At 39.1% G+C, this 27,888-nt stretch overlaps 1 protein-coding gene across 1 annotated transcript in view; it reads right to left on the bottom strand.

Moving 5' to 3' along the window:
- Positions 1–27,888, bottom strand: part of LOC118343277 (CUB and sushi domain-containing protein 3-like) — a 323,719-nt gene that overhangs the window by 230,855 nt on the left and 64,976 nt on the right. The window contains 1 exon segment of the mRNA XM_035682048.1: positions 16,236–16,458. Within this exon segment, the coding sequence (XP_035537941.1) occupies positions 16,236–16,458 (223 nt within the window).

The raw sequence follows: 27,888 nt of genomic DNA, 5'->3' as shown, positions 1-27,888 counted from the left end.
ACCATCTCTAACATTTTGTCTAGAAATGGCGGAAACAGAAAAGAGGTGCGGGAAAACAGAAACAACAACAGTGTGAATGAGTCATTGTTGCTGCGTCTCACTGTTTGTGTTATGTGACATACTAAAAAGAACGATTCCTCTGTCATCCCACATCAGTGTAGAGTACTGATGGGCTTAGTGTTCAAACAGAATGACTCACAATAGTAGAGCTTCAGCGTGGTTGTCGTCATATAATGAGAAAAGCATGTCTCATGCTGCCCACACAGTTCACTACTAACCAGTGGGAAATTGGGTGGCTACGAGACTCCAGCAAGATGTTGTTGTCTGAACAAACGCCACATACCTATAAAAAGTGTGTTTTACACAAATAATGAAGAGTGCTTATTTTATCACTGGCAGTCACACATTTGAAACTCTGAGGTTTTTTTTGCAGGTTTCAAGGGCCCTGAGAGTCCACACAATGATTAACACATCGACTTGAGAAAGGGAAAGAAGCTCAGGAACAAAGACTCCATATCAAAAAAGGCATGGTGTTTATCAGAAAGTCCATTTGTGGTTCAGGTTGAATCATCTCTTTGAGGATACTAACTCAAAGAAAACAGTGCTGCACAGATCAGCTGATGCCATTTCAGAGAAAGAGACAACCAGAAACATCAACAGGGGATACGCAGAAATGGAAAAAACTGCTCTGTACAAGACGAAAGAAACAGCCAACCATAGCAGAAATCTGGTGTTCTTGTCCAAATAGCGGAGGGGAGAGAGTGTCCCAAAGCTTCAAATTCTCTAGATAACAACATCCAGTGCGGAGGTCAGCTCAGTGAGTAGAAAGAGGGAAAAGAAATAACTTTTCTTTTTTCTTTTAATCCTTGTTCCTTTTCTTTGCCTGTTCCTCCTCCCTGTTCCTCCTACATTTACCCCTTTGCAGTCTTCTACATTCCTCTTCTCCACTCCAGTCGTCCTCCTTTCCTCTTCTCCCATCCAGTTGTCCTAGTCTGGCCTCCTTCCCTCTCACCATCCCTTTCTCTTCATCTCTTCTTCTGCCTTTGTCTCCCACTCTTTAATCTGTGCGTATTGCCAGCCAGTGTCTCCATTCCTCCCTCCAGGGGCAGTGGGCCAGCTCTGTGGCTGATCATAGTGATCCCTCCCTGAGGAACAGTCTGCCTGACACCTGGGTGACTGCCCTAGAGGAGTTGTGTGTGTGTGTATGTGTGTGTCTGTGTCTGCTGTATGTGTGTGTCAAGGGGCTAATGGGCAGCTTGAGGGGATTACCAGCTTAGCCACTGGGATTACTGGAACTTCACACACACACAAAAACACAGAGACACACACACATACATGCCGGACTGTCAATATTACCAGACAAGAGAGTCCGCCAAGGTATATTGGCTGACTTGTTACACAGCCCTGGTTCTCATTAGCCTGCTATCCAAAACAAACGGGGTTAAGAAGATCCAGCCATGACCAGGGCTAAGTGGGTCTAGCCAGGGCCATGCACAACTCAACAGGTTTAACACACAGTATCAAAATCCATTTATTTGAAGTAATAGTGCTATTTGAAATTTAAAAGAGTGTAAGGCAACAATCTAACCCCACAAATACATTTACAAATGTACATAGAGTAATGAAATGACTATCAGTATTACCTAGATGTATACATTGAAGCTGTACAGCACAAAAAATGTTTCTTCACCTCTGATGTTGTAACAGTGCCCAAAGAATTGCCTAAGTGTTGCTGCTAATCACAAAGGCACATCTTGCTGTTGCCAAGAAAACTCTGATTAGATTATGACCCTGAGCTTAATTTTTTATTTTGTTTTTGGAAAGCATTCCTGCTTACCACACAAACACACACACACTCACAACTGCCTTGTTTATTGCCACACTCAGATTTGCAATGACAAGCTCAAGGTATCATGACAAGTGCCAACTGCCATAAATGCGTGTGTCTTGCTCATATTATGTAAAGTCACCTAGGAAATTTATGAACAGAGAACTGTAGGTGCTCGCCTGTGTCCTTCCAAGTAAGTGGCGATACTGCCAACAAATGGCGAACTGACTCATACTATAGAAAATATGGAGTAAGCAGTCTTTCAAAATATAAAAGATAGTTAGAAGAATACTTCTCTCAGTTATGACTTATTTCTAGAAACATTCTGTACCCACATTCAAAGTTTCTACTAACAAGATTGGATCATAGTATACAGTGTATGCACAATATGTATATATTTTATACATCTAAGTAACATATTTGTGTAAAAGTTCATTCTTGACCTTGGAAACAGAGGTTTGTCACAAAAAACCAAAACAATCTCACAGCCTATAAGGTACCATGAGTAAGGACAAACAATTTTTCATATTCTCTACAGTATCACTTTAGTTTTTTGAAAATAAATTGTTCACGTTTGTCTGATTGCACTGAAAATATGTTTTTTTTTTATTTACCAAAACTTTATTTTTTATTTTTTACTTTAATTTGAGTAATTTTATTTGTTCTGCTGCATCTGGCTCACCTGCCTCTAAGATTTTGGACACGTGAAAATTTAAAAAAGTGAGGCTATAGTTTTCTTGCCTGATTCATTCATTTGTATGTTTCACATTGATTATGACTTTGATTATGAGGTTGAATAATAATAATCAGATGTGAACAAACACATACAGCTGTTCAGCAGCTTGCAGTTTCTGAAGTAGAAGTTTTGCCTTCATCCAGCACTGCTAGGTAGTATTTATTATATAAATTCTCTTCTGTAATGGATAGCTTATAGCACATGAAACAGTGAAACAGTGCCAGTTCCTTTCAAAAGAGCAGACCACTCACAGGAAATGGGGGGAACAAAATCAATTAACACCAGCCCCAGGTGTATTAAATGCACGCAGACATAATCTATACAGTGGCCACAATATGGCACAAAGAACAGGAGCTCCAAAGACTCAAGAGAGATATATCACCAGGGGATTTGACTCCTGAATATTGTACTGCACTGTTAACGTTATTGTAATGATTATAATTATAATCTGTGCCAGTCTGAGCTGAAAAGAACAGAGCTGGTTATCTGTACTGAATTAATGACATTTATAGGAAGAACTGAGAGAGAAACAGATGGGGTGTGGAGTGAGGGGGGTTGAATTAATATTGTGAAAAGAGAGACACAGAGAAGAGTTGAGAGACAGACATTAAGAAACAGAGGAGTGAAAGAGAAGAATTACAATAATTCAGAGAAAATCAGGCATTGACAAAAAGACTAAGACAGATTGTGAGAGAAAGAGATGATATCAGTGAGTGTGTATCAAGACAGGAGTAATAATGGACTAAGCTCAGAGATACAGACAGTGACTAAGAAAAAGAAAAATGAGAAAGATAAATTATGTAATTCAAAGAAAAGCAGTTATGATGGATGAGCTAAATCCATCAGTAAATTATATCTCAATAAACACATAACACCTTTCTTCTCTCCTTTGTGTCTCAGTCATCTCTGACAAACAAACAAACAACTACAAAAAAAATTGTACTTAGCAAAATATCAAAGAGGAAAAAACTGTGTATTACAGTCTCTGATGCTTTAACACCATCCCTGTAGAGCCACAAATTTAATGTGAGGTGCCCTTTTCACAGCACAGTATTCACATTAAATAGAAACATTGCTAATTTCCTAAAAGGATGAAAATAGCTTTGCAACTTCCAATGAAAGCTTCCCTCTATCAAATACAAATACACTTACTTCCACACCATTTATATGCACACTGTGCAAGGCTTAGCAATTATGCACAAATCAAAGCAGGTCCACAAAAGGTTTTTGCTACTCAAAGTTTTCCTGCAGGGATCGTTTACCCCAAATTGGACACCTGATGGACACCCACTGTGCCAAAATGTTGTTCACGGCAATACAAGTTGGTGCAGCAAAAAAAAACTGTCCGGACAGAATTGATTTGGGTTTTGAAAGTTAATTCTTGTCCAGCACAGGTGGGCTGTCTGGTATAGTTCATGCACATCTCACAATTTTCCATTAACTATGTTTGATTTACAATGATATGTAACAAGAGATGTGTAATCATTTCTTGTGTACTTACTGTATGCACACAATCACTTAAATGTATTGACTTTATTGTGCACTTGTCATAAGGCCTCCTGTAGAATTATTCCTGTACTAGAGGTCATGCTGTGTTGTCATAACAGCATGTTTAATTTTGCAATAAAGTCACTAAGACAGATTTTGCGCATATGAAGTAATTTTGATTTTGAAGCGAGAAAAGACGCTGGTTTAAGCCCCAGACACAGGAGCATGCAAGGAGAAAAGCCTTGAAAAAAGCCACAAAAAGAAAAAGTGTTCTTTTTCTCTTCCTTCCTGTCTTTTTAACCTGAGCAAAGCTATTTGGATCTTCTAACACACACACACACACACACACACACAGACACACACACACAGACGCACACACACACACACACACACACCTCTTACCCCCTACAGGGCAGAACTGATGCAGGAAGAGATGAAATACCACTACCTCAGGGGTAAACACACCTCGGTTCACACTCACACAAACCGCTCACTCACTCATGCACACACACACACACATACATATACATCTGCATATACACCTCCTTCTTCCCAAAAAAGTATGCTCAATTCCACTCAGGAATATTGTCCCAACATCAAAGACGGTATTTGCTTATTTTCACACCAATCACACACTGCTGTTTCCCATGGCCTTTGTGTTTGTGCACCTTTTCCTTCTGTGCCTGTGTGTAGTAGGTGCATTTATTTGTATGTGTGTGTGTGTGTGTATTCATGAGGTTGTGTGTTAGTTAAGTTTTGTGACTGTGTGTATGTGTATTTTTGTTTCTGTGCATGTCTCCTATGTGTAGGGGGATGTGGGTGTGACTTAGCCAGGTGTAAAATTGGTGCTGTAGAGGATTGCAGATACTAACTGGGTCAGGGCAGTAACAGGAAAGAGGGAATAAACTAGCCAGTATAAGGCAACCCAAAAGAAGTAGAACAGATTTAACAGATGCCACTTTTTGTGACATAAAGTAATGCTTTTCTTTTCATATACTATGTCTACCGGGCATTTTAATTCACGTCATAACAGAATTGAACACTGGGTGTGACTGGTTTACATTTACAACATAAATGACCAATGCCAAAGCAAAAACGGATGGATTAAAAGCAAGCAAACAAACATATAAAGCAGGCTTGGGCGGTATCTTTTTTTCATACTTTCATACCTTCCTGACATATACACAAAATAAATGAAAATTAAAAGCTGACCTGCTTCAGATATAAGTGACTGTAGCATGTATACATCTAATATGCAATTAGCCTCCCTAGAAAAGTCTTGCAGGGTTTAAATACTTATGGCCCATTGAATAATCAATAGATAGTAAATAAGTACCCTTCTACCATAGATTGTGGAGGACCAGATTTCCCTACAATCTAGGAGAAACATAGCCCTGCAGAGCCGGAGCAATTCTATTCTAACTGGCGCAGCTTTTCTAGCCTTTACAGCACTGGTTAGGCGACCCAGATCATTCACAACCCAATTGCACGCGTTGTAAATAATTTCACGTGATGCTACTCAGCCAATTTAACTCTGTGCATTCCGATAAGCACTGCGACTTAACTCACTGAGTGAGATACACACAGAGGGTAGACAAGGCTAGAGACAGTCAGAGAAATAAGTGAGTCAGAGAAAAGTAATTTCACATTGTACGCTCGAAAAAGAGAAAGGTACACAGTGAAAAGAGAGCTTTTAATCCAGAATGGGCAGACTCTTACATGTTCATTCTTGCCACGGGCAGACTGTGGCAATTATTAAAAGCGGCAAAGTGAAGCGCCACTGATGTTACAAGACAAAGCATCACATCGCAGAGCATCTTTTGAGCAAACACTCAAATCCGAATGGAGCGCACAGACAATAAACAATCTAAGAGCTAATACGATTGAGCCACTCGAAAGGGGAGTGTTTGTATTTTTTACAGTATTGAAAATTAGACCTTCTGGATTTCTAAATACCGTGGTATGATGTACCCAGTTTACACATTTCAATAACACGACATAAGCCTGAACACATAGCCTGGGCCTGTATCAGAGCAGAGTTAAAAAAGTTAGAATAAAGTTTGAGTATTATCTTGAAGTGCATTATATTATATATTAACAATTCTTACAGACACGGTCCTGCTGCAAAAATTGTCTGTCTTGTCGAATCTGTCCAAACTGTATAATAATAGTGGCCATGTTTAGGTACGCATATCACTAACAATATGAATGAGTAGTACTACAAGTACAACATGCTTTAAAAACCAAATTACTCCAAGTTCACCTGCTACACTACTGGCTCAGGGCCGTAAACAACATTTGCCCAGAAACATTTTATTAACGTTATTAAGTGTTTTATGTGCAAAACAGGAAAAGACATATTTCCCTCTCACAAGCTGCACGCAGGCTTTAACAAACAGCTGTAACAGCCCAGACAAATAAGTTTTAATAACTCAAACCAAGGTTGCAACCTCACATCAGGAAATTTCACCTAAGAAATTCACAAACATCTGATCAAAAGCTGTGTGGTGATTTCCCTCTCCCCTCATTTCCAGTTTCTCTGCAGTACACCTCTATTGGACTGTAATATAAATAATGTGCCTGTGCTGCTGGGCATTACTGTATCTAAACTATAAACACTTTGCATTATGCACAACGTTTTGTTCCACATTCTATACATCAGTACTTTTTATGGTTTGCCAAACTTTGCTGTTGCTATATTTGTTACCAGAGCATCTGTCCTTGCTTCTAGGGCTTTCTCTGTTTGCATATCCATTTTCCTCCTCCTCTTCGTTTTCCTCCGGACACCTCTCCACATTAGGACTTCTATCCTTTATTTCTCATCTACTACTTTCCAGTCTTTCCTTCTCTCTCCTCTTTATGTGTTTCAGAAGACTCATCTGATGTCAGTCACAGAAGTTATGGTTAAAAACAATGGAATGTGAGTTATGGTTTCAAAAAATACGATCCAAATGATGCTACATTTGGTGTTACAGTCCAATATAAAAGTTAATAAAGCAGATTAAAAATATCCTGTTACCTGGTAATATCAGCATTGTATGCCTATTCAATGACCATATTATGTTGTCGGATTCATTTAGGGAGCTTGACAGTGTGACATAGAGCATAAAAGCATGTCACGCCAAATGTGTGGGAGTGAGTCTTGAGAGACATGCTATTTAATAGACTGATTTCCCATGTTATGATGTGTTAATTATGGCTGGTTGGAATGATGCAGTAATAAGGATAACACAATACAATATGCATGTGATTTCAGACCTGTTGCACAAAGCACCCGGAGAGCAGCAGAACTACTTTGCAACCTAATCACCAATATGTTAAAAGAAGAAATTTTGCTGTGGGGTAAGACAGGCAGAACTCTCAAATCACACTGCACTATGCTTCTTTGTCCAGAGTCGAGCCCTGGCAGTCCTTTTGCCCTCTCACCTCTCCTATAGTCCTGCTTTCCTTCCCTGTAACCTCAGTCACTCACTCGCTGACCTGCCTAAAGACAGATGCCCCTGCATCAGCTCCTCCTCCAGCACTGGGACTTATACTCTCACATCACAGAGCTGCTTCAGTGACACCTGACAAAATAAGCTTCCAGGCTTCAGCTGATTTCGCCAATCCTCACATATACTTCTCCTTCTACAACTGTGAGACAGAGTACAACATAAACGATCTAACCAAATAAGTCACATTATAGCAGCAGGAAAGAAATAGATGTTTTAGTATTGATATATAAAGGTGTCTAATCAATATTACACCAGCAGATGTGCTTTCAGAATTAAATTAGAACATACTGTACAACTTATGGTTAGCCCCTGGGCTAGAGCTTAGCTTGAGCTAGCAAATATCAGCTAGTTAATACAGAAAAGGCTAGCTACATGCAATAGGAGTTACCATATGGTTGCTTCCTGTTTATTTAGTATTTAACGGATATTATTGACAACAAAAATAACAGGTGGAATTTGTTTTTGATACTAGCACTTACTAGAGTTAATCAGTCCATAAAGAAAGCTTTATTCATTCTCCTGTTAGGTTGCATTCAGCAGCGATTGGAAAATTGGCTTATCTGTACAGTATTTGTACAAATAATCCAGTATGTGACTTAACTCAAAATTGAACAGATGAAAATTTTAAATAGACGTATCCTCCTACCTTCTTTGGGTTTAGATGTTTTTTGTGGAGGTCCCTTAGTCTTAGTAAAGCTAAGCATTTATACTATTATAAAGTAATAGTAAAAAATGGAATGTTTCTTAATCATACTTGGTTGCAGCAACTGCTTGTTTTATAAACAACAATGGGTCATGGGTGTATGACTCACATCACTACTTCAGAGATGAATGTTATATAAGGATTGTAATATCAAATGGTGAACTTTTACTGTGAGGTGTGGTTCAATGTAAGTTTTTTCGCATGACCCTTTGATAGTTGGCCACTGAATCCGAAAGCACTCCGAAACTACAAATAAACAAGTTAACACTACCATCACATCCTCCTGTGTTTTTCACCCAAATGTAATCCAGACATTCTAACCACATTTCTAATGATTAGAGTCTATGATTATCCAGATAGAACCCAGCGAGGCTGTTGACATGCATCCACACAAACCTAGTTTACTTTAGTAAATGGTCTTAAAACAGATTTGCTTGCACAAAACAAATATAGCACCTAGATGGAGTGGACAGATTGACAGATTGCAGTGATTAAATATTCATACAGTGACCTGACATAACTTTAGTAACTGTTTCTGTGAGCCTGACTTCAGTTTCTTGCTGTGAAACAACTTAAATCTCAAGCGTGCACACACTCTACAAAACCTCTGCTGTTTTGAGTTTGCATGCATTAACAACAGAAAGTCTTTCCCTGGGATGCCGCATTGGATGTTCCCACTTCACTTGAACACAGCAGTAATGCTATGTAAGAAAGAGAAGGGCTCATGCCTGAAAGGGGGAAAGAAAGGGACTGAAAAAAGAAACACTAATAAAACACTAAACATTTAATAACGTCAATTTGACATATCTCAACAGAAACTGACATACTATATAATGATGACAGTTGAAATCATGACAATAATTACCTGTTTATTTCCATAGTAACATCATGGCAATCTAATATCAATTTCAGTGGCATAACCACAATTTTCACTCCTCTTTTTACCATTAGTTTCATATCGATTCTAACGCCAAAGCCTCTCATTTTACTGAAGCTTATATATATAAATCCTGCTTGTGCCCTGGATGTGTGAAACAATTTAATTTCCTCATGCTGTCTTGATTTTCTTTTTAAAAGAAATGTGGGTTGCTGCAAATACCTCCTTATCGAAGCATGTCCCCCTGGTTATACATTTTTAAATAAGACCAGATTTTCAGGTCTGGGTGGAAAGGCTGGTGTTATTCACAAAAGAGTCTAAATGTAGTGTTTCAGTAAGTGGTGCATTCAAAGTCTTTGAATTGCTCTCAATTATCCTTCTAAAACACTCCCTTGTTTCATGTGGACTGATTCATCATACTCCAAAAACCTCATTATGACTTTATTTCAGAATTTGGTGACCTACTTTTTTGTTGCAATTCTCAACAAACAATCCTTAATCCTCAATCTGGCCCTTTCCTATTTTCATCCTGAAAGTCTGGCAAAGAAAGACACAAACTGTATCTCTCATCGTTTAGTTCTTGCATTTCATCCATCTCTCCATCCATGCCCAACAACTCTCAGACGCTCTCTTGGTGCTCACACTCATTATTAATTCTCAGACAGCTGTTAAATTCTCTAAAGTCTACTTGTTGTCCTACTCACGTCTTCCACTCCAACAATTTATGTGCCGTGACCTTACCAGGCTTTCACATTTACTATGAAAAAACATTAGTGAATGACAGGAAGCAAGTCATTTCAAATGGCAACTTGTGACACAGGAAGACATCGGCTTCATCTATACACAGTGACAGGATGCATGCAACCCGAGGTGACGAGGTAAAGTAATATTGAACTTTATGCAAATGCTACCCAATCCATTCAAGGCGCTTCTCTGTAGGTTTCACAAGAAAGACAACAATGATTCATCTTTTGTACAGAGAAAATAAATGTATAAATATGGTTGGAACCCATTAAACTGTATTGATTAGCAATCACACTGATACCCGTGACTCCTGTGCTGTATTTATTTAAGGTTATTTAAGTATTTACTAAGGCTGTGGCAATAATAATTACTTGACATTCTTATGAGTAGCTTTGTGAAACGCTTGCTGTATTATCAGAAATTAAAAAACTGAACTGGCATTTCGAATAGACTTTCGAACCGAAGGATAACGACCAGCTGAAGACCCAACAATATAATGTGACAAATAGCCAATGAAGAGAATTAACAGATTTAATTTCAAAATGTCACACTGTCTGTTTAAGGGTCTCTCAGGATAAATCAAGCACACCTCTGGAGGCTCCAATAGAACTCACAATGATTACATACAAACACACTCTATCTTTGCCTCCCAACTCTGCTTCTCTGTCACCAATTTTTCTGTTTTCTTCTTAATTTCTCTTTGTGTCTCTGTCATCACTGCTAATAAGTGTGTTAGCATGCACACCAGTACCACAGTCATGGATAGTTAATTGGATTATCCTGGTGCCCGGATAGCCATAAAAGCAAACGGTTTAATATCCTCAAACAGGTATAAACTGGCCAGGATGTCAATGAGTTGAAATTCCATATGCACTAACAACAGACAGTGATCATAAGTTATGAATAATTACTGCTACTCTATGGTGCATGCAAAGAACATATTTTGAATGAAATCAGAACAGGACACCACTTATGACTGAGTGATGAGTGAATGTGCAGAATGTTTCCATCCATCCTCCCATGGGGGTTTGCAAGTCACAGAAAACAGAAAAACACTAATTTTCCATACAAACAGTCATTCAGATTATATAACATGGATAAATGTCAGTCAGTTTAGTCTGTGTAATCAAAACAATTAATAACAACACACTGTAGATGAAGAGGTAGCTACAGTTAACAGGGTGAGAATATTGATAATGGACAGATCTGCAAACACCATGGATTATGTTCAATATTTTTGAATGCCTATTGCAAACATTAATTAATGAATTAGTCATATAATATATGTGCATGGAAAATGCAGTATGCTGACTTAAACTATTTTGTGAAGATTAGGGAAAGATGGTTGTCATGGTATCAATCGTCTCTTTCATGTTTCAAGATGTTTCATGTCGGTTTTGTGATGTTTTTTCTCTTGTTTTTTTTATGTGAATCAAAGGATTGCTGCACTGTGCCCAAGACAAAATTCTCCTTGGAGACAGTAAAGTTTACTTGTCTCTCCTCTAAAAAGCCAAGATGGAAAGTGCAGTCTCCAGTCTTAAGGGTTAGCATCTGCACTGATTGTTGGCAATGGGCATACATTGTTTCTTGTAAAACCATCCAGTATGGACATAAACAATAAAATAAGGTAAATATTTTTTCTGTACTCTATTGTACTGTATTGCCAAAATTCCAAATAGATTTGTACTCACAACACAGTCACAGTCTTTTTCTTCTGCCTCTTACTATGTTTTTCTTTTGTTTCCTAATGAAAGCAGGTTGGACTGGTCATATACAATAGTGATTATGAGATCAACAAAGAACAAAATCAATTAGAATATTTATGTATTTTAATGAGGAACTATGTTTCATTAAATAGTTTAATTTCCCTATTTAAAATATTTTATCAATTTAATTAAGAAAACTCTCCATGGGAGAGTTAGAGTGGAAATTGTTAGTGCAATTACATATTTATTAGTTCATATTTCTTCTAGGTATTCCCAACTTTGCAGTTGATAAGCCACATGGGGTAGCATGTTTTTGGAATGAATTCACTCAAACAATAGTACCAAGTTAAAGACTACATTAAAGCACAAACAAACAAAAAAACATACAAAAAAAAAAAACACATTCACTGAGTCGGTACTATCACTATTTTACACCAATCAGCCATAACATTATGACCACCTGGGCACCCTGGTGATCATAATGTTATGCAGCCCCATACACAGCCAAATAAAAACATGATGTGCACTGGTGTTGCCTTCTTGACACTTTCCGTATTAGAAACAGCTTACATTTTTCAGATTTGGTTCTAGTAGCTTGCTTGTGGATCAACCAACTGGCAGCCTTTCGTTCCCAGGTGCTCAATGAGCTTGGCCAGCCCATGACCGTGTCTCTGGTTCACCCTTTCTTCCTTTTGAACAACTTCTTGTAGATGCGGATGACTCGAAGAAAGGAAACACCCACTAGAGCTGCGTTTCTTTGGAGATGCTATGTCCCAGTCATCTAGCCATCGCACAATTGGCCCTAGTGTCAGTCGCATGCTAATCTTTACCTGCCCATTTTTCCTGCCTTCTAACATCCAAAAACACCAAAACCTCCTCTTTTTGGAAGGACAAAATGTCTTCCCAGCCACTTGCGTGCTAAATAGTAATTCCACCACCGCTGACAGGTGCCATGCACACATTAAACCAGAATAATCAGTGTTATCCATAACTGTCAGTGCTTCAGTTAATGGCTGATCGGTGTAATCTCTGTACTCATTGTCTTTTGATTATATTTGGTTAACTGATGAAATAAATAAGGGTACAAATGATTGGGAAAAAAAAATGCTTGACCCAGCTATACTGACGAAAAGACATACAATGGCACAAATGTTGTAATTTTAAGTCCAGATCAGTATTAATGTTGGGATTAACAGTGTGTGTGATGTTTTTGTATAGGTTGTGGTGTGGTTGTGTGTGTGGTGTGTGCATGCATCCTGGCTTTCAAAAGTCTAAGTCTACAGGCACAGAGAGTAGGAACATTTCCATTCATCATATCTGTTTGTTGCTCTAACATCATGAAGAGGGTGGACAGGTGAGACAAGACCCACCCAAAGTTCAAAACACTCTGTTTGTCACAGTCAATGGTTCCAACTACCAACCAGAGTCAATAAATATTTCAAGAGGGGACTGAGAGGAAATGTTCTTCAACAGTGCTTGAATCCGTGTTTAACACGAAAGTCAGTTAATAATATGATTCATCCTCTCGCCAGACGAATGCTTCACAAGTGCCCGCTTGCTGTGCTGTCAACTGCCTGAGCTGGAACGTGGCTCCAGAACACGCAGCAATCAAGCGACGTGCCATTACCTCGTTACCATTGGAAAATCACTTTTAAATCTTGATTAATGTGTATCTGGTGAAGAGTTGACCCTGATTTGAGGACATGCAGCATCACCTTGAAGGTTGATAATTGGAAAAAAAAACTGCCATCATTCATCAGCTGTAGAATTTTCATACAGTTTAAAAAGAATCATGCCTCTGATTCGAACAAACCTGACAAGATCTTCAGTTACATTTATGACACAATGTATGATGTGTGTCAGGTGGCTGTGTACATGTACTTTACTGTGTCTGCGTGCCCAGGCATGTTTCTGTTTGATCCATGTTAATCACTCTCCCCATAATTACCATTTTCTTGTTAATGGATCAGACCTTTTAATCACCATTTTGCCCTGTGCCCATGGCATGTGTGTGTCCATGTGCATGTGTGTGTCTGTGTTTGTGAGTGAAGGAGAGAGAAAAAAAGAGAAGGAACGAGAGAGAATGGCGGCAAAGCTAATTTGGCTTAACTAGTGGGGGCGATTGTAACTATGCAGACCATAAATCTTCTTCACAGACAGACACATGCACAACATATGCACATGAATGCATGTACGCACACTCTCACTCAGTACGTCCTTTCCTGTTATCTCAGATAAGCAGGAAATCCTCATCAACCAATAAGAGCAGAAAGGGCATCATTCACTTTCTGCCTCGTCTGTTTATTCTCTTTTTCCCTGCAGAATAAAATGAATAGCAGGGAAATCTCATGGTCACCCTTCTCTGTTCTGTTTTATTTTATTATATTCTATTGCTCCTTTGTTTAATTAAGTCTGTATGGCAATTTGAGCACTAAAAGCCACTGGATTGTCCGAGAAAGGTTGATTATTGCAGCTGGCTGATTAGAAATGATGTCCGTTGAACCAAAGGAACACGCTTCATTCCCTGTGGCGAGAGAATTGCTTTTCAGCAACAGACCAAGTATCAAGGGGACTCATTTCATCTCTCCACGATGCACATCCTTTTTCCTCAACTGAATCAAACCAGATTTCCTTTGCCCGGCACTAGGTCAGTGGTAGCTGCCTTATGCATGCCTGATGTAATTAAAGAAATCCACTTCTAACTTTAGAACCTCATCGACAGTGGCTCCTGCCTAATGCTTGTCTAAACAAAGCAATTCAAGCTCAAAAGTGAAAACAGTTAATAGTTCGGGCTGTAATGTGGACAGTGGAAATGCAAAACAGATTTGTGTGCGCTGTTGAAAAATATATTTTTAAAGTTCCTGGCCAAAAGTGACTGGGCTGAGTACAGGATATTAAGACCGAGATTGCGATCTTCCTTAATTCTAAAGCCCCTAGTTATGAATATGTTTTCTTGATAAAAAAATAAATGTAAAAGGCAAAAGGCAACAACAAAGTTAAAGTTTGGGAAAGAGTTGGCATCTTTTTCAATCGTCTTTTCTTTTGTCAGGTGGATCTGTTCCATAAGCAGAGCTTCCTCCATGGGTTTGTGCGTCCCTCATCAAAGTGGCCAAGGCTGGTGTGTGTAAAAAGTGCTGTTGCCTTGAAGAAGAGGAGGCACCAGAGGAGCCTCTTGTGTGAAGCTTTCCTTGGCTTCAGGCTGGATAGTCTTGAGTCCAAGAATTAGTTCCAGGTGAATGTTCCCACTCGCAAGATCCAAAATGAAATCAAGAGCTCATTCACAATTTCTCTTACTTCCACAAAACTACACTGTGAGCAAGAAAGAGAAGCCTGATTAAAGGATCAAATACAACAGCTAATTAGAATTGAGGAATGCTGCGACTGTATATATACTATATAAAACATATAATATACTGGTTGTAATGTTTGGTTTCTATTGAGAAGGAGAAGCAGTAATTTTACATGTGAACGTGTAACTGTAGTTGGATGCAAGGACTTACACATATGTACATTCCATTCAACATGGCAAACTTCATAGAAGAGGACCCACTCCCTCTGTAGATAAAAACTGTTCATTCTAAGGTACGGTAAGGTCTTTAATAAAACTGCAGTTCTACTTAGATTAAGAGTATAAAAGAGGTGACAAGGTCCTTTTTGTGGGTCAACTTGTGCAACATCTGTCAAAACTTCAGTTTCAACCTAATCACCATCAATGTTTAACCATAAGAAAATCAAACATTTCAATAGACTAGCACTCTCCCATTTCACACTTAATTTAATAACTTAATAATAATTTAATTGCAGGGTTAAAAGAACATGTCGAATGTGAATAGAGTCACGGAGAGATGCTATTAGGCACTATTGATTGCCTGATAAAATCATAAGGCAAGGAGAGTTTAATAGCTTATCTGAAATTAGTTTCTTTTGGGGTATTGTGTTTCTTGCAATCAGAGCTCAATGAAATAGTTCAATAACTGAAGGGAAACCACAGTGTCATTGATTGAACCTTGGCAGTGTGTGTACTACAGCAGGACAGCACCCTGTTGGCTCATTTTTTCCCTTGCAATAGTATTACTCAAGAGAATCCAGCCCAGCACTGATAAAACCTGGTCTCCATTTGTGGAAACAACAAGCATTTATGTTGTTATAAAACATAATGTGCTTTCCAAATAATTAATTCATACCAAAACTCAAAATATGAGATTCATATATTCCTACACAGGTTTTCAGTTTTCTTTTGAACTCATGATCCCAAATATTTGATCATGTAAACACACACAAATTAACTCATTAGAGCTCAATCATTAATTGGCAAAAACACAAAGGAGTACCTTTTCATAGCTTCAGTTTAAAGAAGTGAAAACTGGCTGCACATCAATGGTAACCTAATATTAAACTATGGGCTATATGCCATAACAGGTGTTTATGCTGTGTTTGCCGTGCTACTTTTTCATGGAGATTAGAGGATGTTCAACACAAATAATTTGCTGTCAAATTGGTCTAAATAAAGTTTATAAAATACAGTTTTAATGTGTCCTACTTAAGAGCCTACTGTCATTACATACTTTTTCAAATATGCATGATTTTGCTGCTCTGAAAATCTAACCACTTACCAGAAAAAAAAACACATGTTATTATTTAACAAATTACTGGTCCTACCTGGTCCTGAAGTTAGCAGGGTGCGGGTGTCCATCATACAAGGACAGGAAGTCATATTCTTCTTCTATGGCAAATGACAAGAACATGAGCTGGATTCGACTTCCTTCCTCCCCAACAATGACCCAGGTGCAGTTCGCCCCATTGGGATAGCCATAGGGAAAGCCTGGCGATTCTATACTGCCATTTCTGCCTTTCAGTGTACCGCCACATGTGTAGATGAAACCTGCGGGAGAGAAAAGAGAGAACATTGAGTTTATTTGAACATCGTTTTAGTTTATTAAAATGAGAAAACATAATGGTGACAAACAACAGCTGCTGTGTTGTAGACAACATGATGGAGAGACAAAAGAGAAAGAAAAAGGAAAGCAGGGAGAGAGAAATCAAATTTAAAGTTTAAAGCACGTAAGTGACAAAACAGCACGGACGATGAGAGAGTAATAAAATGACACATTCATGTGTGTGTCTCTGTGCTACAAAGGGATCATTTGATTGCATCTATACATGTTTCTCTTTGCACGTAGCCTTAGTCAGTTTGTGTCTTGCAGGGTGTGCTGTGTTTGTGTGCTCACTTAGCTTTAGTTCTGACAGACACTGAATAACAACTGCAGGGTGCGCTCGCACAATAAGAAGCACATGCACACAGTAACTATTAGTTACACAAAAGGACACACATTCACATACACACTATCCCTCTGCACCAATCAGGTTGACATGGTTCCACAGTATTATTATTTTTTTTATAAATGGAGTCAACAGTACTGATGGATAATAATGGTGGTTCACTAATAATTATTTCTTTTACAGGTACCAGTGCTAAAAAGTGCCAGTCTGGTACTGAGATAATTTACATCAATGTAGGAATAAGCCACAAGTCAGCATGAGTGATACTAAGTAGGTCAGCTAGAGTCTGATATATCCTGGTTCTTTGATGCTGATGTATGATTACATATTAATGGAATATACACTTTAGCTACTGCCAAGACTGTTGAATCAAGTATTTGTCAGAAAAATCATATAGCTCCATGAATCTGTAGTTTGTGGTGCTGCCCGGAACATAATCTTTTCACTTCCTACAGCGAGGGCACAGGGCAGGGTCTGTTTCAGAGCAGCACCCTGGGAGCTGGTATTCACATTCAGCATGGGGTGCTTGAACCCAGGTCCCCTGACTGAAGGGAAACTCAGTCGCCACTGAGCTATCGTTCCACCTGACTTAATAGGTGAAATCAATAAGCGACCGGGGCATTCTCTTGGATTCACCCTGTGTGTCTCGAAAAGATCAAAAGCTGGCTATTTCTTTGTTTTTGCCAATCAATTACTGACATGTCAGAATGCATAACAACAATAGGTCTGTGTCAGTCAGCTTCAACAATGCCTTTGAACATGACTCAGCAATTTGGAACTGAAGGACACATGCATGAGTGTTTTTTTAAAGAGATATACATCACTCACTGTGTCTATTTGGAAGCGAATACAACAGAGAAATGACGCAAATGCGAACTCTTGCACACGTGATGCAGCATCAAGGACAGTTAATGATTTCTTTAGGGAGGAAGAGGATAAATACTAGATCTTAATGAGCTTCTGTCTCATCATTATAGCTTTATGTATGTGGTGGGAGGCTGGTAGGAGGATGCAACAAGGAGAGTATAGGAGGAGAGGAGTAGATGCAAAACAAAACAGCAACAGGCATTATGTTGATTTTTCAGCACAACATATAAAACATGGCAGTAATGCCGCTGTTTGGCTGCTTTAAAGTGTATCCCAAATAAATGTCACAGTGCTGGATATCCAAGCAATAATGAATGACATTTTCAATATCGGAACACCTCAGAGAGCATTATCAGTCTATCTATGTTTAATATTATCATCTATTTTCTAAAGTTTGTTTATAGCCAGTTTAACTTACGTCTAGGTTAGAATCACTTGTGAGTGTAACTATTACAAAGCAAAGAGTTATTGCTTCTACGATGGCACGGCAACGTATCAGTGCAGTGCAATATTATCTTGCATACTAGATAAAAATGGCTGAGAAACTTTTGATTGGATCTATGTTGTACAACTTATAATATTCTGTAAAGGATTGTTAATGTGGATAAGAGGAGGAGTGTATGGAATTTCTTTTTATCCTTTGCACTTCCTTTTACAGGCTGCTTGTGCGGATGAATTAAAAGTGAGGTAAATTCTGCTGCTGTACTTATTCTAATTCTCTCTGGGTTACAGACCCTGCTAAATGCCTAAATTGTAAAATGTAAATGTAATTGATCTCCTTGGACTTTACGGTTCACATCAGGATCATTATCTTCCCCCTTTGATCTTAATGATCCTTTTATATCAAACACACCACAGGTGTTAGATGAAAACCTTGGAGTGTCCAGTAGTGAAGTCAGTCCAGAGCATTTTTTGCGATGCTCTATCGATCCCCGATAGAGAGACTCTTCACTTCTTCCACTCCACAGGGGAGACAGATTGCAGAGTCAGCTTACAGAGCAGAAACCCTTGGAGCTGGTAGGGATTTAGCATCATCCTGCTCAAGGACACTACAGCAGAGAAGGGACTTGCTGGTATATTAGACTTGATCTTATCTTCTTGCTGGGAAATGGTTTTGCAAGTCACTAAACTTCAGTTTTTTTGCAGTTGACATTCTATTCCAGTGTAGCTGTGTCTGTTTTGTAATCATACATGATAAAAATGTATTTATATCACTGGAAATAAAGATAATGAATAAATACACAGGTTTTACAATAGCTTGATGCAGCAGCAGAATGCCTTTAGTCTATTATTCCAAGTTTAAATGAGTGTTTAATTGAAAAATGCTCTTACTATATGGTTATTGAAGTTCTTGAACTCGTTAATTGATCTCCTCTGAGTCTAAAGCTCAAATCAGGATGATCATCCCCCCGCCTTTCATGTTTATGAGCCTCGTTATTTACCATGGCAGCCAGGGCCAGAGGGACAGCAGTGTGATCCCACTGGATGCTTTTCTAACCAATTATCCAGGACAGAACCCCAACCAAAAACTGTGTGTGTGCCTGTGTGTGTTTGTCCAACCCTCATTTACCCAGACAATTCCAAGACCATCACACTAGCAGAAATAATGACCAATGGCAGTCTGAGCTGCAATTAAGGGCCGGTATCTCTGTCCCTTCACAACCAATCAGAACTGAGATGTTGAGGAACCACGAGGGACAGGCAGAGCCATATGAGAGTATGCACATATTCACATACACCGATCTACAAAACTAACTTATAACTGGCATATACACTCAACATACACATCCATATCATTATATATATATTTTAAAGTATTATTTTTTGGCCTTTATGCCTTTATTTGACAGAGATAGCTGGAGAGAGACAGGAAAGGGGTGCAGACATGCAGCAAAGGGCCGCAGGTCAGAGTTGAACCCGGGCCACTGTGTATATGGGTTGCCAGCTTTACCGACTGAGCTAACCGGGCACCCCCATCATATATATATTTCTGATTTCTGCTGCAAGACACAGCACAGCAAGAAAACCTCTTGAACTGCCATTTTGGCCCAGTTCGGAAAGGGAAGATCCGTGTGGTTCCCAACAGTTCCAGTGTTATGATCAAAGTTAAATGAAATTTACACTCCACGAAGCATTGGTTCACCTGAGGACAACAAATATTCACAGAGGCTATCAGAGCTATCAGAGCCAATATCTAATGTATTTACTTTTTAATTAAACTCTTTGTGGTGTAACAACCCCTGCATGTCCATGGTTTCAATAAAATCACTGATATTTCATGTAGTGATTCAAGGATTATGGTTATTAGGAATATGGGGTCTTTATAAAACACTGTCCACCATAAAGATAATGCTTTCAGATATTATCTTAAATTTAATTTGATGCCTCCAACTGATTTAATTATAAAACTAACTGAATGGAATGCCTATACATATTGTTTTCATGTTAAGGGGTGTACTTTACAAGGAAGAAAAAGGGGTTATGAATACATGCACCCAAATGTACAATTGCTTTTACTTCAATTCTACTACCACCTGGTATGGTATGTTGATGATATAATCCAAAAAGAGGAGCTTTTGGATTTTTTGTTTTTTATACCAATGTAAATGTGGTTCAGAAGGATTTGGAATTCAATTTGCAATATGAGCACAAATATCATAAATTTCTTGGGTTTAAAACTTTTTTGGAATGAGCAAAAAATCTTGTTTACTTCCATCTGTAGGAAAACCAGGGATTGGAACAGAATGATGCTCAATGGCTGACAATAATTCCTACAGCCAAATATAAAGACTGAGTGATGCATATGTGACTGTAATCAAGATTTTGTAACCCAGTCTGTTGTACATGCAACAGTGCCTCAAGCAGGGAGGTTATGAGGAAAGGACTCAGGATTAAGCTCACAATAGAACGTTATTACTGGGGAAGAATGAATTGTACTGCCAAGAAAAAGACAGGAACTCACACAAAGGCCTTATTTCATCACATATTACAGTAGAGAGGGGGACAATTAAACATAATATAAAGTACAATTGGGACTTTGTGTAGGGTGATGAGGCACTAAGTGAGATGTTTACTGGACTCCCATGGGTGAGGTTTTGTTTTGTGCCTGTAATTGGACTAGTTAGGAGTTACTTAACAGCTCCTAAACAGGACACGTGGCTTTGACGACCCAACAATAATATTCTGCCATAAGAATATGGTGAAAGCTAGCCATGTTATGTGTGGCACCAGGCTAGAAGTCAATCAGTCAGAGGCAGGTTACAGGAGATTTGAAGCGGAGAAACACACTGTTTTGGATCCTTTTTTCATGACAGTATACACAAGTGAACATTGTCGGGAAGGCAACATGCTCTGTAGAGGCTCTGCTTCTGAAATGTTCTCAGTGGGATTTGAAGACTTGAGGGTCATGGCGCCAAACCATGTTGCAGACGCGATGTGATAAAGCCATGCCCAGTGAAACTTTGGGGTTATACTGTGTTTAAATATCTAAGGTGGCCGAGTCAAATACTGTAAACATTAGAAGTTTTAGTCTGTTCCTTTTTTGTAACATTAGTAACTACAACCCTTAAATGTCTGGAATTAAAGTTAATCTTTTTGTTTTGCAGGACACGCTTCTGGTGATTAGAATAATACTGTATTAGGAGCTAGTGTTTTATTGTCTGTTCTGTTCTTGCAGTCGAGGTATTTCATGATATCTTTTTTTGTTTTAAATATCCCTCTGGTGGTTAAAGTATGATTTTGCATATAGTGTATCCTACCGTGATGCATGTGTGTGGAATCAAGCCATTAATTCACCAGACCAGTGGTTCATAAAATACTGACAAAAAACAAGGAGATGTTTGCTGTTTTATTTTCCAAAAAAGGCCACCGTAAGGCATGCATTAGCACCAACAGACACTTAAATCTCACACTCAGTTTTTAAATGTTAATTATATTTATAATTTAAAAAAAGATATTGACATATTTGAATACTTCTTTTACTTTTTTGCTGTTCTTTTACTTCTACTTCTACTAGAAATCAACCACGCAACTTGTAGCCTACAATCCACATATGGAAAATATGACTATGACGAAGTCCATCACAATTGTATCAGAACTTAACAGAGTAGTGGGTGTCTTTGTCTAAATCAAGTAGCTTCATTAAATTGAATAGCTAGGATACAGGGTAGGGTGAATAAAGAGTGGAATAGGGACAGAAGGACAGAGATGGAAAGCAGAATAAACAGAGAGAAAAGGATGGATTTCCCCTCGTTTATCATTGCGCAAAGAATGAAAGGATGATTTAAAACTCATCACTCAGGGATAGAGGCGAGAGAGGAGGGAGAGAGAGGGAGAGATAGAGAAACATAGAAAGAGAGATGGGAGAGTAAGAGGATAGGAGAGAGAGAAATAGTGAGAAGGAGACAGGGGTAAAAGAGAGACTTCTAATTATGCTGACTACCAGACCGAAACTGACAGCCCTTCTACACACACACGCGCACACACACACAAGCACAGGGTCACAGAAAGACAGGCATACATGAACACACATACACACACATAGGTTCACACAGGCACACACACACTCACCTTCACACATCATAACAGAAAGACACACATGCACATATAAATAGAGGCAGATTCTGAGGGATATAAACACAAATCCATGCATCATTTCACAAAGTCTCACACACACACAGCTTACACCCTGACCTTGCACTAATTCTACCATTTGCTTAGTTCATCGTTCTCAGGGGCCAATCAGCATTGCTAGAAATGCGTCACCTTCCTATGTTATGGTGTGCCTGCTGTGCGCTCTTCTCTTGCACCACGTGTTGTGGTTTTCTAGCCGTTTCTAGTCATGCACAAAAGTTTTAATATTTGCAACTTTTCAGCATTTCAAGGCGCAGAGTCACACTGCTCATCAATGTCAAAATTGAGAGCCAATCAAATCAAGCAATAGGCAGGCTTTACTACTTTACCCCTTTCTTTCTGTTTTAATGCCATTTACTATGCCGGTAAATAAGTCTGCTTATCTACTTTTTTTCTGTGATCATATATGGTTGCGCATAGAGCAGCACTCCACAGGCGCACCTGCTGTGTTATCACTCTTTGCCAAGGCGTTTTTTAGGTGGCTATGCCCGTAGCAGCCCCCTCACCTCTGCCTTTCTTTCTCTCACATGCATTTATACAAATAAAAAGCCTCCTCCTTACGAGTTTACCCTTTCCATGAACCAACTTACTCTTTTCTATACCTTTTGTTCACCACATGCCATTCAAATACACACATGAGAAGTGTGGATATAGTGAAATCATGTTTTTTAAATCACATTTGGAACCCATAAATGCAGTTCATTTCAAGATGACTACAGGTGCCTCCCTCCAAAAAGAAGACTACAAACTTTTTAGAGCCACCTTTCAAGTCTAGAGGGCATGTGTGTTTAATACTAAAAAGATTTTGGGTGGAGCATCGCTTTTAGCAAAGCATTTCCCCCAAAGACTTAAATAGAGATGCTAATTGGCAAACAGTGAAAGATTTGTGGTTGGACTGGGTAGCTTCCAGGTGTGAATATATGCACTGGTACTAATGAGGAACAGGGTTTAGCTGGAAAAGAGCATGCATGCTCAGCAAAACCTTCCCTGGATAAAATAAGCTTAAAGACAAAGAAGAAAATCTGCTTCCTGAATTGAGTGGATTTAATGAACCCTGGTCTGCAATATAGGCTTGATCTCTTTCATCAAAGCAATATCTCATCTTGAATGTCTTAAGTATTACACTGCAGAAAAAAAAACATAAGCTTAACAAGTAGCGTATGCTGGCACTCGTCACACCATTTTCAAGACAGTCCAGTTTTTACAGAATGTAGCCTGGGCATAGTTTTATGAATTTAAATCGTCAAACGTATAGTTTAACCACTGCTACTCTACACAACAAGAGCCTGTGGACTCTTTTGTGTGGAATTTGCATGGGCTTCCCTTCTAAGTCCAAAAACAAGCAAAGGTGCAGTGGAGGCTCTGAATTGCCCAGTATGAATGTGAGTGTCTGTCTGTGTTGGCCCTGTGATGTACGCCTCTGACCTTTTCAGGATATTTTACAGACTGCATTAGGCCACAATGAGTCTTTTTCAATTTCTCTAGGTCAAAAACTGCAGGCCACACATTAGTTCTATACCACTATGTTGGCGCAGCCAGGGAGCTGCCGCAGAGGGCTGAACCAATAAGACACAGGGTAGCCCAACCAAAATGGCGGCTAAATACATATAAGCTGCTAGCCTATACCATGCAGCACTGTGAAAACTTTACATTGCAAGCATCAGGATGGAGGAGAAAATGCCTGCTACCTTTCTAGAAATGTAAAATCCTGCCTAAAATGATTATAAACTTCTGTGCAGTGTCTTTGCATCTGACGAGCCTTCAAAGTGGACTTTTAGTTGCATTTTATCTCCTCAAGGGTACCTGTACCAACACACTCACACTACAGCCCCTCGTGTTTTTTTGATGCAGCACTGTGTGCCCTTAGCCAGAAGGCTAATACATGCTGACAGATTCCAGGTCCCTTAAGCCTTTAAAGACAGTGAGTAAAACATTATCACAAGGCGAAGGGAAATCATTTAAACCTAGCTGAAATGAATATATAAATGAATAAAAATCTGTCTTAGGCATACAGTAAGATAATTCGACTTCACACGTCCTGAAATAAGCTTGATGATTCTGAGAGGGTGAAATCAATTACTAAGCTTGTCATTTTCCACAGGCAACCCTATGATCAATATAGCCATTTCGACATGGTGCTGACTACTAAATGAGGAAACAGTGAAATTACCCTATTCTTCATTGGAATGGGACCCGCGGTACCGCCTCAAGGTTGCTGGGCGTCCCCAGTTCCTACTTGGGGGGCCAGCAATGTCTCCATATGACACATATCTGTGTGGGTGTGCACACATCCCGTAATATAAAATATTACTCTTATCCTCAGCCATAGTGACATTACACCAGTCCCACTATGAGAAAAATGCTCTTTAAATTCTCTTCCATCTCTCTGCCTTTCTCTCTGTGATTCCCTCTTTCTGTTTGTCCGTCGCTCTCTTTCATCTCTCTGCCGCTCTCTCTTCCTCTCCCTCCATCTCTGCCTCTCTCTGGGGACCTCAGTGATACCAGATTTGCTTTAAGGGCTATTCCGTCTAATCTCACTGACTCTCATTTATGATTGAAGAATGGCTTTCCCAGTGGAGCAAACTGACCAATCAAATCATTGCAGACACTCAAACTGTCCAATCAGTATTCAGATCACAGCAGCACCCAAGCTCCGGAGGAAAAACGAAATGCATGTGTATTTGCCCACGTGTGTGTGTGTGCATGACCGCGGTGCAAGTTAATTTACATGTCTGTGTCTCTTGAAAATGATAGTATCAGTTCATTTTCTTGAGATGGTTTTGGAAACGAGAAAGAAAGACAGAGGAAATGCAGAGGAGGGGGTGGTGGAGGACCAGAGTGACAGAAAGGTAGACAAACCAAAAGCAAAAAAGTGCGTCCAAATGAAGAGTGGAGTGGCGGGGGCAGACAGGGAGAGAACAAGAGAAGAAAAAGAGATAGCAAAGGCAAAAATGCAATAGAGAGAGACAGAGCAAGAGAGAGTAAGCATGTTTGAAACGTCCCATTGGTTCCTGCTGTCAGGAACGCTTGTCAGCCAAGAATTAGACTTCTCCACGCTGCCACTGACTGACAGTTGGCCCGCGGTCTAGACTATACCCTGGAGTGGTTGAGGCTAAATAAGGGAAATGCCTAGAGAGAGACAGAGGGAATACACCGGGCTGAAAATCAATTTATAACACTGTCAGTCAGAGGCAGAAGGGGACGATGGAATAGAGATAAGGAAAGAGAAAAAGAGAACAGGAGCAATGGAGAGATGAAGGGTGAGAAAGAGGGACACACATAAAAGGGAAAGACAAAGACAAGATTTGAGAAAAAAGTAAACAAATGGGACTGATCGAGAGAGGATAAGAACAGAGGGGACTCTTTGTTGTGTTAAGGGAATCAGAGAGGAAGAGAAGAGGAAGTGATGAAGAGGAGAGAGACAGAGAGAAAGATACAGACAGACAGACAGACAGACAGACAGATGCACGCTACTCTGCTGTAGACATTCAGTGTAGCCACTGCAGGTGGCAGAGCCTCTTCAGATAATACACCACTGTTGAGAGAAATAATCGGCCCGTGCTAATTAAAGACCTAAAAAATGCTGGCAAAAAAGCTGAGAGTATCCAGAACCACCACTGCTACAAATCAGGGATACGTGACTGGAAACACTGGAAACACTTTATTAATTTTAACGGATCAACCGTGTCATGTTTAAGCCACTATTTAAATTCTCCGAAAATGTGCTGTGACTGCAAAATAATTCATTTAAATATGAATAAGCTAACCTGTAATCACTATCCATACAGTACTAGTACGTATGTACTACAGTACGTTTTTAATCATTATACTATTGTTTATTAAGAATTGCCTGGCGGAGGGATAACATACTGTAATTATAATTATTACCCACCTACTTTTAGCAAATCTAATACAGGGGTTTGTTACCACTTTTTATTGCTAAATTCATTTTACAACAGAGCCTCCAGTGACTTGAAATGTAAGATATTAAAGAAGACATTTTAATTATCCCAACTTGTCTCAAAACACAAAGGAACATATTTAGAATGTAATAAAAGTGTCAAGAGAAGAACAGTTTTAGTGTCTCGCCACTTGAGCAAAAACTACAACCAAAACAGGAATAAACATTAAATTAAGACTGAAATTACCACCCGACTCCACTGCTGTGAAACATTAAAGATTTACATGGAAATGTGAGGCTAAGCAAGGAAAATAAGATAGTGGCTCAGCATGGGAGCATGTATTTGCCAACAGAGACTGTTTGAATAGTACAAACAATAAAATAGATACTACATCATGTTCTTTTTTGACTTTCATTCATGCAGCTGTGAGTTTCTCATTTTTACTACTTTGTGATTAACCATTGACACTATAATAGACATAATACTTCTGTGGTGCAGCTGTTTGCCTGCTTAAAACCCAACTCAGTTGTTAATGAGCATTTATTCAACACTCATTCAACATTAGCAGGAAAGTTAAGGAAATTGAAGTATGATTTAGCCAGCAGGGTCAGCCCTTCCATTAGTCTCTAGGTGTACACTAAAATGCTGTTTCTAAATTGCCTGCTAGCCCATTTCAAGTTGACAAGGTCTGCTGTCCCATTAGGCTATTGTTGTCTAGAGTTATGCTGAGGGTGGAAATTACTGGGTGAGATGCGAGTTAAGCGCAAGCCCAGGTGTTGGTGCAGTGTCAGGGCAGTGGAAGTGTAGTGTAGGTGAGTGTGAACAGTGCGGAGAGAGAGAGAGAGAGTGTGGGGGAAGATGAGTCTGTGGATGCCAGGATTTACTGTTGAACCTTGTGGGGGAGTTGTGAGTTTAATTCCTCAACAAAATAAATGTGATGGACCTTTGTAACCCAGTGGCATACGCACCCTCAGTTATCTCTTTGCTTTGGAACTTCAAACCAGCTTGCTGCAGTATGTGGGCACCCATTGTAGTTTAACAATGGTTACATCACATCCTTTGTGGTGGTAAAGTAAAGGCAACACTTTAAAACAGCAACCACACAAAAGACCACAACAGAATGAGAATATTGTTTATAAAATAAAGAAAGGGAAAAGAAAATACAGAATGTCATGCTGGATATTTCTTTAGCATTTTTAAAACCTGTAGCCTAACAGTCAATCAAGTTTTCTACAGCAATAACTTTACATTATTTAACTTGAGAAGACTCAAAACTGTAGTGCAAAAATGTATTCAAATTAAAATGGAAACCATCAGTACTGCTCATCGTTGAGTTGTAGAAACAGATTTACTGTTGAAGCCATTTAAAATTCTGAAGGGCTTTTATTCCCTCCCAGGAAATTGTAAGTAATTGTATGTAAGTGCTATAAATTATACGATTCATTGTTACTTTCATCCAAATGCTATTTCACCTTAATGCTTTTTCATTTTAAATGTGATTAGGCTTTCAAAGTCAAAACTCATATCTTCAGTTGACCTGTTCCTTGAGTGTACCTTCCAACTGCTCCAAGCACTGATGGTTAATGGCGATATATGTTTCTATATGGTACTAATGGCTCAAACTATTTGAC

Source organism: Morone saxatilis, unplaced genomic scaffold (assembly GCF_004916995.1).
Source record: "Morone saxatilis isolate NCDOM2014 unplaced genomic scaffold, NCSU_SB_2.0 Contig9, whole genome shotgun sequence".
NCBI classification, from domain to species: Eukaryota; Metazoa; Chordata; class Actinopteri; family Moronidae; genus Morone; species Morone saxatilis.
Note: the sequence above shows the minus strand (reverse complement) of the source record. Positions and strands in the feature narration are given on the sequence as shown.